This window comes from Epinephelus moara, chromosome 12 (assembly GCF_006386435.1).
Source record: "Epinephelus moara isolate mb chromosome 12, YSFRI_EMoa_1.0, whole genome shotgun sequence".
NCBI classification, from domain to species: Eukaryota; Metazoa; Chordata; class Actinopteri; order Perciformes; family Serranidae; genus Epinephelus; species Epinephelus moara.
In genome coordinates, this window is record NC_065517.1 from 24375480 (window position 1) to 24389956 (window position 14477).

A 14477-nucleotide genomic window follows, 5' to 3' on the forward strand; every position below is an offset into this window, starting at 1 on the left:
AGGTGAATTTATGTGAATGATTATGCTACTGTAGTTTTCCTGTCCAGGTGAAAAAGATTGTGAAACCAGCAGAAAAAATATGATTCAGACAGCTATATGACGGAATTTATGACGCAAAGTCAATAGCAGTATGTTCGTAAGCTAAACTTTAGACTAGCATTAGCAACCATGAAACAGACCAAAAAGCTGATGCTTAGTGCTCAGTTTTACGTTTCTGCCATGTTAACCAGCCTGACTTCTAGAAGTAAATCGCAAAATGCCGGTGGGAGGGGCAAATATTGAGGCCACACCCCCTCATTTAAGAGCCACAAATGTCTCTGTGGCGCAATTGACCAGTGCGTTCGGCTGTACCGAAAGGTTGGTGGTTCGAGCCCACCCAGGGACGATTGTTCTTCAAAATCGATGTGACTTTATGTAAATAGATGAGTTAAGAGAAAAAATATGACAGCAGTGTGAGAGAATGAATAAGACAAAAAACAATTGCAGTTTGCTCGTGTATCCAACCTAAGTCACAGTAGCCTGCATTTGGAATATGGCTTCCTATTCACTGATCCCTGCTACACCGCTGCTGCTGCCATTTCTACCACCCCAGCCTCCACCTCTCTAACTCAGAGTCCTAACATGGTCCTAAGGATTAATGGTATTTAAGGTCGTGCTTGGGCCCACTCTTGTATACCTGGTGGGGTTTTCTGCATTGTGCTCCCTGTTTTGGCTTAGCATGCTGCTTTACTAATCCAGGGAGCACCACAAGAGCGGAGCCCTCAGTGCCAAACATAACTTTATTTCCATTTGTTACAATAAATGGTTATATCTATGACAAAAGTGTTTCTAACTGAACTACCATAAAAGCTGTTTGATAACATAGTTAAGCGGAAGGCTCATTCTCCTTATTACTGTTGCATTTCTGATGTAGCGAGCAATGAAGACAGAGGCAAATACTCGTTTGCACATTAATAGATTTGCCCATACTAAATGAGGCAAAGGTTAAGAGTTTCATTTAATACAATTTTCAGGCATGAGGGAATTTTTGTCATGAAAAAAAAAACCTTCTATATATGTAATTCTGATGAGCAGAGATGAGTTAGTGAGGGTTTAATCAATGCTAGTAGAAGAACTTTAACAAGATCACACCAATGTCGTTACCTCTTTTATCCCATATAATGCAAACCACAGCCTCTTTACACTGGCTTCCAGTATGTTTTAGATTTTAAGATTTTACTGATTACTTTTAAGGCTCTTCATGGTCTCTCTCCCGGCTATCTCTTTTGAAAAACACTTTATAAGTAAAGATTAGCATTATTATTATTTCTTGCTGTCAACAGTTGCTTTTGTTGATTTTTTTTGTCTGCTTCCATTTAAACCTTTATTCTATAAATTGGAATGTACTTTTCCAAACTGTTATTTATTTCCACTCATTTTAAAATGCCCTGAAAATAAACTCAGGAACTCAGGATTCAGAAACTTGAACCTTGCGGATTGTGTGTTTATTTGATTATCCGCCAAAGTTACAGTGTGTTACTATTGTGTTAAATGTATTTTGGAAACACAGGTTAATTTTGAAAGTCTGCAATGAATTATAACCCAGCATTATCATATTTAGGATAAATATGGTATGTTTAATTCCTACTCTGTATATTTTAGACATTTTTTCCTGCTGCTTGGGTAACAGAATAACAATAATATTGATGAATCCTCTGTCTCATAACCACTGTACCTGTTTAACCATCTTGAGCTCATACTAGATGAGTTTAAAGAAAAACATTTGGTTTTAATCAGGCTAAATCTCCTTTTCCTTATTTTCTTCCTCTTCTCTTCTGTCTGGAGAGCTGTCACAGTACATAGTTTGGCCCAGGTCACCACGCCGCGGACCACTAAACCATTGACTCCGTAGTGCTCTCACTTGCCAAATCCTTTCTGTCTTTTCCTGGAAGCTCGATGGTTTGAGGTGCTGTGAGGCTGGCCTTCAGACAGACAGACACACAGACAGACAGATCCACCTCACTGTGTTCAGACTCATGCTGAGGAATGTCACTGTTCTGTGCCTACTCCCTCCTCAAAAATGAGATGAAGAAAGCAAGTTCGTCTTTCACATTAAACCACCTTCTAAAGCAAATCTAAACTCTGCAAACATAAACTGGTACCATTTGGTTTGCTAGCTTAATGACAGTTCGGCTGATTAATCGTCAATTCGTCAGTCATATGTTGTCTTTATACAAATGGTGGAGACAGATTATTAATTGTCTCAAGTGAAAATCAGAGAAACTAGGAGCAACTCCCGGGCTGTATGACTTGACATTAGAGTACAGTTGGAAAGAAAATATCCCACTTAACTTCTGAAAGTCTGCGCAACACACCTTCACTTTCTCCATATAACAGGAAAATAAGCTGATGAACATATAATGTTTGAAAGTCATGTTAGCAGCATTTTACCTCTAAGTTCAGGACATTCACAACAGGAAACAGACCAAAAGTTTCCGCCTCATTAGCCAGCCTGACTTCTCCAGGTAAATAGCAGAAATGCCGGTGGGAGGGGCCTATACATTTAGGCCACACACCCTAAGCACAAAGCCATACTTGTCTCTGTGGCGCGATCGGTCAGCGCGTTCGGCTGTTAACTGAAAGGATGGTGGTTCGAGCCCACCCAGGGACGTGTATTTCTTAAGTAACCAAGAGAATTCATGTGATTATGAGAGTTTTCATGTCTAGGGATAAAAAATTGACAATCCAGGAGCAAAAGTATAAGAGACTGTTAGAAAGCCATGTTAGCCGAATTATACCTCTAAATTCTGGACATTCACAACAGGAAACAAACCAAAAAGCTGATGCTCAATGCTCACTTTCCAATGCCATGATTAAAGTTTCTAAGTTTCTGCCTCATTAGCCAGCCCGACTTCTAGAAGTAAATAACAAAATTGCAGTTGGGAAGTAAAAAGCAAATACATATAGGAGGGGCTTATACATTTAGGCCACACCCCCTCAAACCCAGGTTGCACTTGTCTCTGTGGCGCAATCGGAAAAGCATTCTGGAGCATTCTGTAACAAATACAAGTAGGAGGGGCATATATTTGGAGGCCACACCCTTCAAAAGTATGTCTCTGTGGCGCAATCGGTTAGCGCATTTGGCTGTTAACTGAAAGGTTGGTGGTTTGAGCCCACCCAGGGACGATTGTTCTTTACCAAGTAACTTCATGTGAATGGTCATGCTAGCTTTCATGTCCAGGTGTAAAAGACTGACAAACCAGGAGCAAAATTATAAATGTATAAAGCTGATGCATATGGCAGCTTGTACTTTTTCCATGTAACAGGAACATTATGCGTAAAAATCAAGCCATGTTTGTACCTCTAAATTTTAGTTTGCAATGCCTTGATTAAAGTTTCTAAGTTTCGGCCTGATTAGCCAGCCCGACTTCTAGAAGTAAATAGCAGAAATACAGGTGGGAGGGGCTAATATATTGAGGCCACACCCCCTCACCACAGCACCAGACATGTCTCTGTGGCGCAATCGGTCAGCGCGTTCGGCTGTTAACCGAAAGGTTGGTGGTTCGAGCCCACCCAGGGACGTGTTGAGCTTCAAAAACCAGATGACTTTATGAAAATAGAAAAGATGAGAGCATGACAGACTTTCCGCAATCCTTTCAATGTTTTTCTTTAATGGGTTTTTGGTTAGATGCCTAAAATAAAATCTGTGGTTAGCACAAGCTTTAGAGATTTTCATGTTTTGCTTTACAACATAAAATACGTCAATAAATGTCTCACTCGTGAACTTGCAGTTTTTATTTGTCATAAAAGAGGCGGGTGCTAACAAATGAATGAATGAGATGACAGAACATCATCCTGCTAAATATGGCTTTACAGCCTTGTTGTGGTAGAGATGTTAAATCATGTAGTTCATTTATAGCCTAATGTTAGATTTTTACTGCTGGCGATTGCATTTGGGGTTCAAAAATCAAAGTACCAGTGTAAGTACCATAAACATTTTTTGCTACAGGGCTTATTTTCTGCAGTAATCCAAAACCCAATGGAAAAATCCCATAGGCTTTTTGACAAAGGGAATCAGGGCAAAGCCAACTTCAGTGTAGGGCTACAATAAAAACATCATGCCTGAATCACTTGATAGCAAATACCGATGGGAGGGACTTACAAATTGAGGCCACACCCCTCAACAAGACATGTCTCTGTGGCGCAATCGGTCAGCGCGTTCGGCTGTTAACCGAAAGGTTGGTGGTTCAAGCCCACCCAGGGACGTGTTGTGCTTAAAAAACCAGTTGGCTCTATGGAAACGTAGTAGCTAAATTTAGAAAGCAGCATTATACCTCTAAAATCAGAACATTCACAGCAGGAAACAAACCAAAAAGCTGTTGTTCAATGCTCATGTTTCAGTTTTCTAAGTTTCTCATAGGCCTATATCATATGGCGAATTAAATAGCAGAAATGCAGGTGGGAGGGGCATATATACAGACCCAACACCCCCCTCATTACACAGTAAAATATGTCTCTGTGGCACAATCGGTCAGCGCATTCGGCTATTAACCGAAAGGTTGGTGGTTCGAGCCCACCCAGGGGCGCGTTGTTCTTCAAAAACCATGTGAAATTAAAATAATAGGTAAGTGAAGGGCACAAATGTGAGAGAATGCATAAAACAAATCAACAAAAGTTTCTGCTATACAAACAGATTGTCCCAAGAATAAGCCCTATAATCAAGGCAATGTTTTTTTAATGGGTTTTTGGTTAGATGCCTAAAATAAAATCTGTGGTCAAGTTTTAGAGACTTTCATGTTTTGCTTTACAACATAAAATACGTCAGTAAATATTCTCACTCGTAAATTTTGAAGCTTTTATTTATCTTTGAAAAGGCGGATGCTAACAAGTGTCTAAATGAGACTAAAGATCATCCCGCGGACCACAGCTTTACAGCCTCGTTGTGGTAAAGATGTTAAATCATACGACCGTAATGTGGTTCGTTAGCTTCGATAGCTTTTTAATGCTGGCAATGGGAAGGGAAAAGCATCATGGCCGCAACATTCTGTAACAAATACAGGTAGGAGGGCCATATAATTTATGGTCAGACCCCTGAAAAACATGTCTCTGTGGCGCAATTGGTCAGCGCGTTTGGCTGTTAACCGAAAGGTTGGTGGTTCGAGCCCACCCAGGGATGTGTTCTCCTTAAATAACCAGATGACTTTATGTGAATGATCAAGCTGTCACTATGGCAGGATAAGTGGGACATGTCATCAGTAGTGGTGCATCTGTGTATCTACAAAAGGCTTAATTCAAATACAGAGCACCTGTACCCTAAAAAAATCATACCATTAGTGTTTGCTTAGGCAGCATCCATCTCTTGTTGTAGTTTACCAGGCTAACAGCTAGTATAATCACTAGAAATATTAAGTGGGATGATTATAATTAGCACGTAGCTACATAGCCGGATAACTCTACCGAAATGCTAACACAAGTGTGCTAAATCTTCACAACATGCTATGTCTTCCTTTGCTGGCTGCTATTCTGATGCTACTTTGCCAGAAACACAGCGAGTCTCTGGCTCCACGCGCTGAGGTTTAACTCAACAAATATGATTAGCCGTGTCTCCAGAGCGGCTCTGCCTCAAACAAACTCAACTGAAACTCCAGAGCAGCGTGGTGGTTCAGTGGTTTGCACTGTCGCCTCACAGCAAGAAGGTTCAGTTGCTGGTCCCGATCCTTTCAGTCTGGAATTTGAATGGGTTTTCTCCATGTTTCCCCACCGCGGCATGAAGACACGCCAAGTCAAGTGGTTTGGAGAGACTAAATTGTCCATGTGGAACAGTATGAACACGAGTGTCTATTTGTGTTCGCCCTGCGACAGACGAGTAAGTGTTTACATGACACATGCTTAAAAGTCCAGATGTCCCCATGACACTGAAATAAACAGATAAATATGCTTCCTTTAGTGTGCTTGATTTTAATGAGAAGACTGTTTATTTTAACCAAAGGAAAATAAATATTAGAGCTCTTCACATATTTTTTCTATTACTCACTGAGTCATTTGGTCTATAAATATCCCAGAAATAACTCAAAATGCCCATCATACTTTGTGGCAAGTGACATATCTTTAAAATCAAACTCAAAAGGTATTACATGTAACAGACAAAAACACACTAAAGAAAACTTAAGAACATTTAATGTGTTGCATATTTGCTTGAAAATGACTATTTATTATCAATCAGTCAAACTTGTTGGCAGTTAATTTTCTGTTGCATAACTAATTTAATTCATTGACTGTGCACATATTAACACAGTACACTTCACTTTATGGGTAATCTGTCAGTCAGGTTACAAGCAGTTCAGTCTGCTACTAATTTCCTATAGAAGCAGGGTGGGGGTTTCTGGCACAATTTACGTCCTACTACATCCAAGGTGCACGGAGAAGAGGAAGAGGTCTAAAGAAGTTGAAACTCCAGCAGCACTTGTGGAATACAGAACAACTTCATTGCAACACGTTTTAGCCTGTGGCCTTCATCTGGAGTGGGTTGTACCAACTGGTCTTTAATAAGCCTCGTCCTGACTGCTAAGTCACTCTTTGTTTAGACTTCAGAACGGACTTTAGTTCGATTGCATTAACCAAATTAAAGCCTCATTGGAATGTTAAGCAACTATGGCTATTGCCTAGCAGCATATCTGTTGCTAGGATACATTGTACACGTTCAACCAGGCCCCATGGAAGTGCGCCGGGCTTTGAAGCCAATGTTCGTAGTGGCCAAACAGTGATACAACCTCTTGAGTCTGTCACGTGATGCCTTTGGGCCCAAAAAGACTTTTCCCCATAGACTTACATTGGGAAAAATGACATCTGTTAATCAATGGATAAATCTGAGTGTCACAACCCCCACAAAATGACTCACTTCATTATCAGGACTCATTCTATTTAGTCTGATAACATTTGGAAAGTCTAAAAAAGCTGCTCCCAGGAGCTTCGCCTCGATGATGGTTCTTTCTAGGCATATTTTAGAATGACTCTGAGGCAGCTTGACACGTCGGTCTTGCATCACAAAAAATGTTGTTTACCAGCTGCAAACTTGTTGTCATGACCACCACAGAGGACCCATCTCTCAAATCATCCAAATGGACAATGGGAACAAAGCGGAGATGACATGGGGCGTTTTTCCTCCTGAGTTAAAGTTCTTTCAACTTGAGGAGTTCAGAGCGCTCCGGCAAAAATGCTAGGCGCCTACAATGCAGAAATATGAGGCGTGTAGCAGCACAAAAACAGCAAGCAAAAAGCTTCATTCTCATTAAAAACAATCACAAAAAGCCGCCTCCAGCTGCTAAAACGCTTCCTGTGCAACTGGGGCCTAAAAAGAGCTTTTTTTTTGGCTCCAAGCGCCACTGAGCAACTTTCATAGGAATGAATGGAGCTCCATCTTCAACGCTGTATCAAAGTCTCTTAACACATCAATGCACTCTTCCTTTGTTTTCTTAATGTGTGGACTAGCTCATCGTTTATAATTTGCAATAACGTTATTACGGAAGTCCAGAGAAATAGAAAAGGACATTTCACTGACACAGAGATGTAAAGATTGACAGAGTTGTGCAGGAGAGGCACATCTGTGTTTGATTAACAGCTGAAAGGTAGAGCTCTACAGGTAAGAGAAAGGAGAGGAAGAGTAAACAAACTTGGCTGTGGCACAGTGGTATTTTAAAGCTATGAACCACACCAGCATCTGATGGGACCGCAGTGACTAATTAGGTCGCTATCTAGCTTGATAACTGACATTAGCAGTGTTTTTCATGAGTGAGCATTTGTTTGGTCATTCTTTCAACAAGTTGAGGGGAAGGAATAGACATGTGTTCGTGTTTGCACGTTAGCTAAACAAATGGAGACTTAGGCTGATAAGCTAATGCATTTGTTTTTTGTTCAGAGTCAGTGGGTCTTCTGTATCAGGCTGCTGATAAATAGAAACAGCTGAGATTTTGTTTTTACGCCTGCTCCTGACTAGGCGTCTTAGCAAGAGGAAGGCCTAATCTTAGATGGTGCAAGCGACATAACTATTAGGTCAGACATAGAACGCCTAGGTTAAGACTGACTTAGCTTTAGACCAGGCATAAGGACCCTAATGAAGACCACATTTCTAATTTCCTCTCATTTCACAGTCTGTTGAAAGCAGTGTCAGGCAAATATGTGATAATTAATGTGGTGTACGCCATTAAAGGCAACAAAACTCTAACAGAGATGTTAACTTTGGATCACCTGCAAGAAAAACACACCTGGCTGAAGAGTATGAGTCAGAGACAAGGGGTTGTTTTTCCTTGCTGATCCCACAGGGACAGAACAAGTGAGCCCTAAGACATTGCAATGTGAATCATCCTCACATTAGATTCGGCGGTTCCTTTTATATCCATGATGACAGCAGATAATTGCAGCAAACCACTTCTAATGGATTTCACCACATAGTTGTACATGTACAGCTGTTAACTGAGACACACCACTCCCATGTGTTGGTGGTGAAGATGCCTAGAGATCAGGTTTACCTGCTGATGAGTTGCTGACAGGTGCACCGCCCAACACAGCAAAGCCATCCAGGTTAACCCATTCAGGGTCTAAAAAATGAAACAAAAAGGAATGGTTAAATGATGTGGCCAGTAGGAACTTGGAAAGCAAGCAGGGAATTAACTAAATTTAAAAATAATTGAATCATTTCTACCAGATGACAACTTTTTCAAGTGGAAATGTTTTCTATTTTGTGGTCAACTTTAAACATGTATGATTTTCCTTTTCCCCATGTCAGTGAGAAAAGTGGATGCCTCTGCTTTTACCCTCAATCTCGCCCCCTCTCGTCTCTGAAAAGTCATCGCTCCGTTTGTGTTGTTTTGACAGCGGCTGGCCAGACACATTAATGATGTGGAGGCAAACAGCATGGTGTTATTTATGATGACTGATGCTGCTCTCATGCTGCTGAGGGAACAACACACGATCTGCAAGGAATTTCTGGAAAGGCAACATCGAGACGCTGCTGAGCTGCCAGAGACTTATGGCAAACTGCACCGGAGCTGGAGAGACCACAGGGCCGCCGCAGCACACACTGGGCGGCACACAAAAGCATGTAAAGATGCATACTTTTAAAACACACTGATACACCACACAAGACAATGCATGATTCAACACTTGGCACCATCCCTATACTCTACCACAATCACCACCAAACACACATGTTGCACACACACACACACACACACACAACAAGTGACCACAACACAGGGGATTGGGTTATAGGAGCTGGGTTGGGTTTGGATGTGGAAAAGAAGGGTTGGCTGCAGACTCTGCGCCGCTGATGAAGTATGGCTCTGAGATGCCAAGGACGGAGGAAAATGGAATAATGACAAAAGCAGGCTAGACTGTGTCAACACTGCGAACTCTATGTGTATAGAAACATAAGGACCTGTCTTATGTTTTACAAGGCAGGATCAGAAATTAAGAATCTGTTAAGACCTAAAAATACTGTCCTGCTAAAGCCTAAAATAACTGCTGTCTGCTGGGCTGGGATGATGATCGCCCGTCACGCACACCACCACCCCCCCAGTGCTTTTGCTCTCTGTCTGGCAAACTTGGACCACAACACGTCCAATGATGAACTAATGCTCTGATAAAAATCAATCGTACATGCACTCCTACGCGTGTGTACGCCTCACCTCCTGGCGTCTCTGCTTTGTACACAACTCATCCCCCTCCTCATTCTTGGCACTTATATTGAGAAAGAGCAGAACTCCAGGATCTGAAAGCTCACTCCATTATTTAAGCCAAACCTCTTTTTTTGCTCTCCCTCCATTTATTATCCTCTTAATGACTTTTTTTGTCTAGCAGTGCTACCAGCACCCCTCCGGTACCTCAACAGTGGCGCCCATAAGGAAGGGCCATGGGGGGGGCCATGGCCCAATTGATAAAATTGCTGCCCCCCCCCCACTGGCGGCCTCTGGAAAAGTAATTGGAGACCTACAGTAGTGTCTTTAAGAGGCTGTGGCATGCTCATTTTTAAGCTAGTGCAAAGGCAGTGGTATCTTGTGTAACCAAACAACCTAAGGCATCTGTTGGTACCAACATTGTCAGCATTGCTTGTTGATAAGGGGGCCAAATAATGCTTCATATTTCGGTTAAATTTTGGCCAAGGAACAGCTGGCATGACCATTTTCAAAGGGGTCCCTTGAACTCTCACCTCAAGATATCTTAAAGAAAATAGGTTTGATGGATACCCACAAGTCTCCCCTAAACTTGTGAAGGCTTGTTCCCAGTAAATAGTTTGTTCCTTATAATCAATGTACTACTTCAAATAAGAGCTGTATATTTCTCTTTTTCAGGAAAAGGACAACCAGCCTGTTTGAAGAACAATGACTTACCTCACACTTATAGATACATAAAACATTAAAACAGGATTGCTTTGGAACTCAAAATGATAACTGTACTGGTATTAGTCTATGCACATCAAATAGTATTAACTGTAAAATAAGAAATCAAAGTTTATCAGTATTAGGGATGTCAGTTTCGGTGAGTGAGTAAGGGACTTCATATTGAACCACAAAACCCTTTTATCACTGTTTGCGATGTTAGCACCACTACCCGTGTTGACACTGCTACCAGTGGTGACAGAGCTAACAATGATGGCATAGTCACCAAAGCTAAAAGGTTTTCTACAGCTCAAATTGAGCCACTTACTCACCAGGGAAAGCTTGAAGGAGACCAGAGGGTGGGCACTATGTTTCCACAGCAACACTGTGGAGTCATGACGGCATTGCTAGAAGTTATGGCTGAATGAGTGAGCTGCTAATACTAGCTAGCTCTCACCAGACCCTGGTGGTGCGCATTACAGTAGACTGCAGAATAGCAAAATTAAACTATAGACCAACATGTGTAAAAGGTCCTATTCTCAGTAGGTTAACTACTGACATCCCAAAACAGACATCCTTAGCACTCCATATTGATTAGTTTTCAACTAGCCTTCATACTTAGACAGTATAATCTGATTCCCAAAATTCAGTTATGGTTTTTGGTTTTGGTGCACCAACCCAACTTTGAGTGGCTCCATCTGGCCACCTCTATAAACATTTCTGGGGTGTCACCATCCCTCAGAAACACACTCATTAGCTCCCACTTGATTCGTTCATGTCACTGTCTTCGTCTTGCTCTCACCCTCTCTTTTTAACTTTCTCTCTGTTTCTGCCTTACCTACATCCTCCAGTAGATGAGAGCGACTGTCCTTTCCCGCTTTCGTGAAGCGGTGGGACCTCGTGGGCTTGTTGGGGCTGATGACGAAGCGGTCCACCGGTCTTCCGTCCAGATGAATCGAAGGCTCCCAGCTCTCCCTCAGGCCCTTGTCTACAGATGTCTGTTTCCCATTGTGTGACCGCAGGGGCTTCTCTGCTGCAAAACAAATGATGTAAGGATAAATTGTGTCTGTATAAAGTTTATTTAAACAGTCCTTTCTGTCTTTATCGCTTATGTAAATGTCCGTTGCCCCTCCACATTGTGGCAGTGTCTAAGCCTACTGTTCAAGCCCTGTAAGCTGTTGATAAACCTCCTCTTCAGTGCCACTAGTACAATTTCCTCTGGATTTATTGTACTTGGCATTAAAGTAACTCTGATTCTGATGAAGCATAAACTTACGTGTAAGGCGGCCCTGAAAAATACAAACTAGTTTGATGGTTAAATAAATAAATGAGGATTTGCCTGGATGGCTACGGGCTCGGGACAATGAGCAATCTTCAGTTTCCCTCTTGGCTACATTTACTCAAAACAAAACAAGGAAAATAGTAACCACCACTCTGCTTTGGACAGCAACTGCCTCCTTGCTCTTCTTTTGGTTTGCATGCTAATGTATTATAGAGGTAACAGCACAATAATCCAACAGGCCAACAATACACCCAGATAATAAAATAAAGCACTGAGCGTGACTTTAACACGATATAAAATTATGGATTCAGCTTGTTTGAAAATCTGCTAAAAGATCCCAGAGGAGACATCGGAAATCATAAACATCCACTCTGAGATATTCAAAATAGCTGACTTGAATCATCATGTGCAAAATAATGGCCTTGTGCCTGAGAGCTAGAAGCATGGTTGCTGAAACCTCAGCTGAGTCAACATAAGTAAGGGTATATCTGCAAAAAGTCTGATTCATAGTCAGAAAAGTGTTTAAAACTTGTTCAGAAACCCTGACCCAATGAACTATACATAAAAACCATCATCAGTGTATGTGCATTTCATTGCTTAGCTCCCTTCAGAGTCAGAGAATTGACTATTTTTAGCAGATGGTTTATTGTTAGAGATTCTGGTATGAGAAAACTGCTGGGAGAATTAAATTTCAATTAACATATTATTGCATACATGAACATTAAATCTTAGTTAAATCAACCACATCATAAATACCGCGGGGAGAAACTGAGGGTGGTCCAGGGAGCTGCAGCAGCAAACAGCGTTGGCGTAACTACCCATAACTGTAACAATGATAGAGTGACAGGTTATAGTCTGTTCTGAATGGATCTGATTGGATGTTACGAGCCGAACAGCTGCGAATAAGCCAGTGATACTGAATCAGAGACAGATTTTACTGCTCTGCTAGAACTTATGCTGTGTTTCATTTACAGCAAACATGTTCACAAAGTTTTTGGGTAAAGGAGCTTTATACAATATTCAGACCATTAATAAAGCAGCTAACAACTCTTTGCTGTGTAAAGATGTAGTGGAGTAATGGCGTCCTGAGCAGAGACGTCACACTTCCTTTGTGCATTTTGTAATCTAAACTTCTCTGTTCTTTGTTGTGGTAGAAGGTCTGGCGGCATGTTAGTGTATGTGAGTCCTGTGTGTGTATCCCGCTGGCTAGGTAATCGCTGCTGCTTTGCACTGCCTTCATACGGCAGTTACGATATGTTTCCACCAGATCTGGTGAGGATGCTATGGGATGCGCCGCTGCATTTAACTAGCCACTTGATGGGCTTCCCAATAGTGACGTACCCAATCATAGAATGCATCTGATTGGATGAATGCTGCAAAAGGCTGCTCACCGTTTCACTTAGTAAACAACATGGTAGAGAACTCGTTATGTCGTTTCAACAGTCCATTAAAAGCTATTCTGAAAAACATTTGAAGTGAAAAATAGGCCATGCCACTGCTGAATCTTGTTTCATTTTAGAACAACATCACCTAGTTTGACAGCTGGGGCCAAGTTTTGCTGCTAGATGGACTCATTTCCATAAAGTGAATCTCGTCTTTATGCAAATACAGAGCGGTGAACGTGCCGCAACACCTCCTCCAAACGCACAGCAACACTCCCATCATGCACAGCATGACTGCTTCTTCTGTTCTCTATTGGAAATGAAAAGGAAGCATTGAGATATCCTGTTATCACTGGTAATGGGACGGTGTTGGTACCCTCCAGTTCGCAGATTTTCCTAGGATGGCAAAGACCAGACCTGCCCTTCTCTCCCTCTGACTGGCTAGTACTTGTTGCCTTCATTGATTGGGTTGGTTAGGTTTAAGCAAGAGGAGTGAGTTTGGTTAGGATTAGGGTAAGAATATCAGCATAAGCCACTCAGGGGCAGAATAAGGCACAGTAGGGCAGGATATGCCTTTACCATCATAGCGAAAATAAATTTGCCTCTGGTTCCCCCTAGGAACAGCACTGGGTTTTAAAGACAATTTTACATAGTGGCCAAGTGTGGAATTACAACTTCTGGGTCTGTCATGTAATACCACAGGGCCCAAAAAGACTTTTTTCCCCCAAAGACTTACACTGTGAAAGAGACGCCTGTTAATCAGTAAATATATTTTTTAATTTGAGTGTTGCAACCCTGCGAACTGACTCATTTCATATCAGGATCCAGGCAATTTTCATACCGCAAATATGAACAGGGCCCCGCTTCCAACAATGTAACCAGTTCTCTTTACACATCCATGGCTTAACACCTTTAGCTCTGTCAGCACTGTTGCTGTTGTTATCACTGTTTGTGCTGTTAGCACCGTTTTCTCCCAGCTGCCAGCTCAGTCACTTCCACGTTGAGAACCATGTGTAGACAACCTCTGAATCATACATGAACTCTGAATATCGTATAGAGATACTTCAGCACAGCCAGCAAAAAGCCTGTGAGGGAGTGTTAGCATCACTTTGGAGTTCTGTTTCTGTCCACCTGATGAATAGAAGTCCAATGCTTCTCCTAATTTTAGCTCTGTTTTTTGGTCTCCACCTACTGTTGAGGAAAATGTCTGACTCTTCAGCAGTGTCTGTTTGTTTTTTTTGTGCTGGAAAGATGGCGCACTGTCGGGTTATCAAAGCTTTCTTTTTTGCTGAAAACAGCTGCCTGCTGCAGCTGGAAAAGGTGCTGATGAGAGCAATGAGGGCGAACCAAAACTGTAAAGCTGTGGGCCATAAAACCAAAACAATAAACTGGAGGATGCTATAGTAAAATGGTCCAAAGAGCTGAGCTGAACTGCAGAGTCTGGTGATAATTCTCTTTGTC

The 14477-nt window shown here is 41.8% G+C and overlaps 1 protein-coding gene and 6 non-coding genes across 7 annotated transcripts in view; 6 read left to right on the forward strand and 1 right to left on the reverse strand.

The window, feature by feature from the left end:
* The window catches only part of fndc1 (fibronectin type III domain containing 1), a 59643-nt gene that overhangs the window by 37805 nt on the left and 7361 nt on the right, over nt 1-14477 (reverse strand). The window contains exons 2-3 of the mRNA XM_050058225.1: nt 11191-11385; nt 8505-8573 (exon numbers count right to left, since the gene is read on the reverse strand). Coding sequence (XP_049914182.1) covers nt 8505-8573; nt 11191-11385 — 264 coding nt within the window. The remainder of the gene's footprint in view (nt 1-8504; nt 8574-11190; nt 11386-14477) is intronic.
* On the forward strand, nt 2577-2650 carry trnan-guu (transfer RNA asparagine (anticodon GUU)). The gene has a single exon. It is a non-coding gene; the product is annotated as a tRNA-Asn (tRNA).
* trnan-guu (transfer RNA asparagine (anticodon GUU)) lies at nt 3092-3165 on the forward strand. The gene has a single exon. It is a non-coding gene; the product is annotated as a tRNA-Asn (tRNA).
* trnan-guu (transfer RNA asparagine (anticodon GUU)) lies at nt 3488-3561 on the forward strand. The gene has a single exon. It is a non-coding gene; the product is annotated as a tRNA-Asn (tRNA).
* trnan-guu (transfer RNA asparagine (anticodon GUU)) lies at nt 4172-4245 on the forward strand. The gene has a single exon. It is a non-coding gene; the product is annotated as a tRNA-Asn (tRNA).
* On the forward strand, nt 4492-4565 carry trnan-auu (transfer RNA asparagine (anticodon AUU)). Its single transcript has one exon. It is a non-coding gene; the product is annotated as a tRNA-Asn (tRNA).
* Nucleotides 5082-5155, forward strand: trnan-guu (transfer RNA asparagine (anticodon GUU)). The gene has a single exon. It is a non-coding gene; the product is annotated as a tRNA-Asn (tRNA).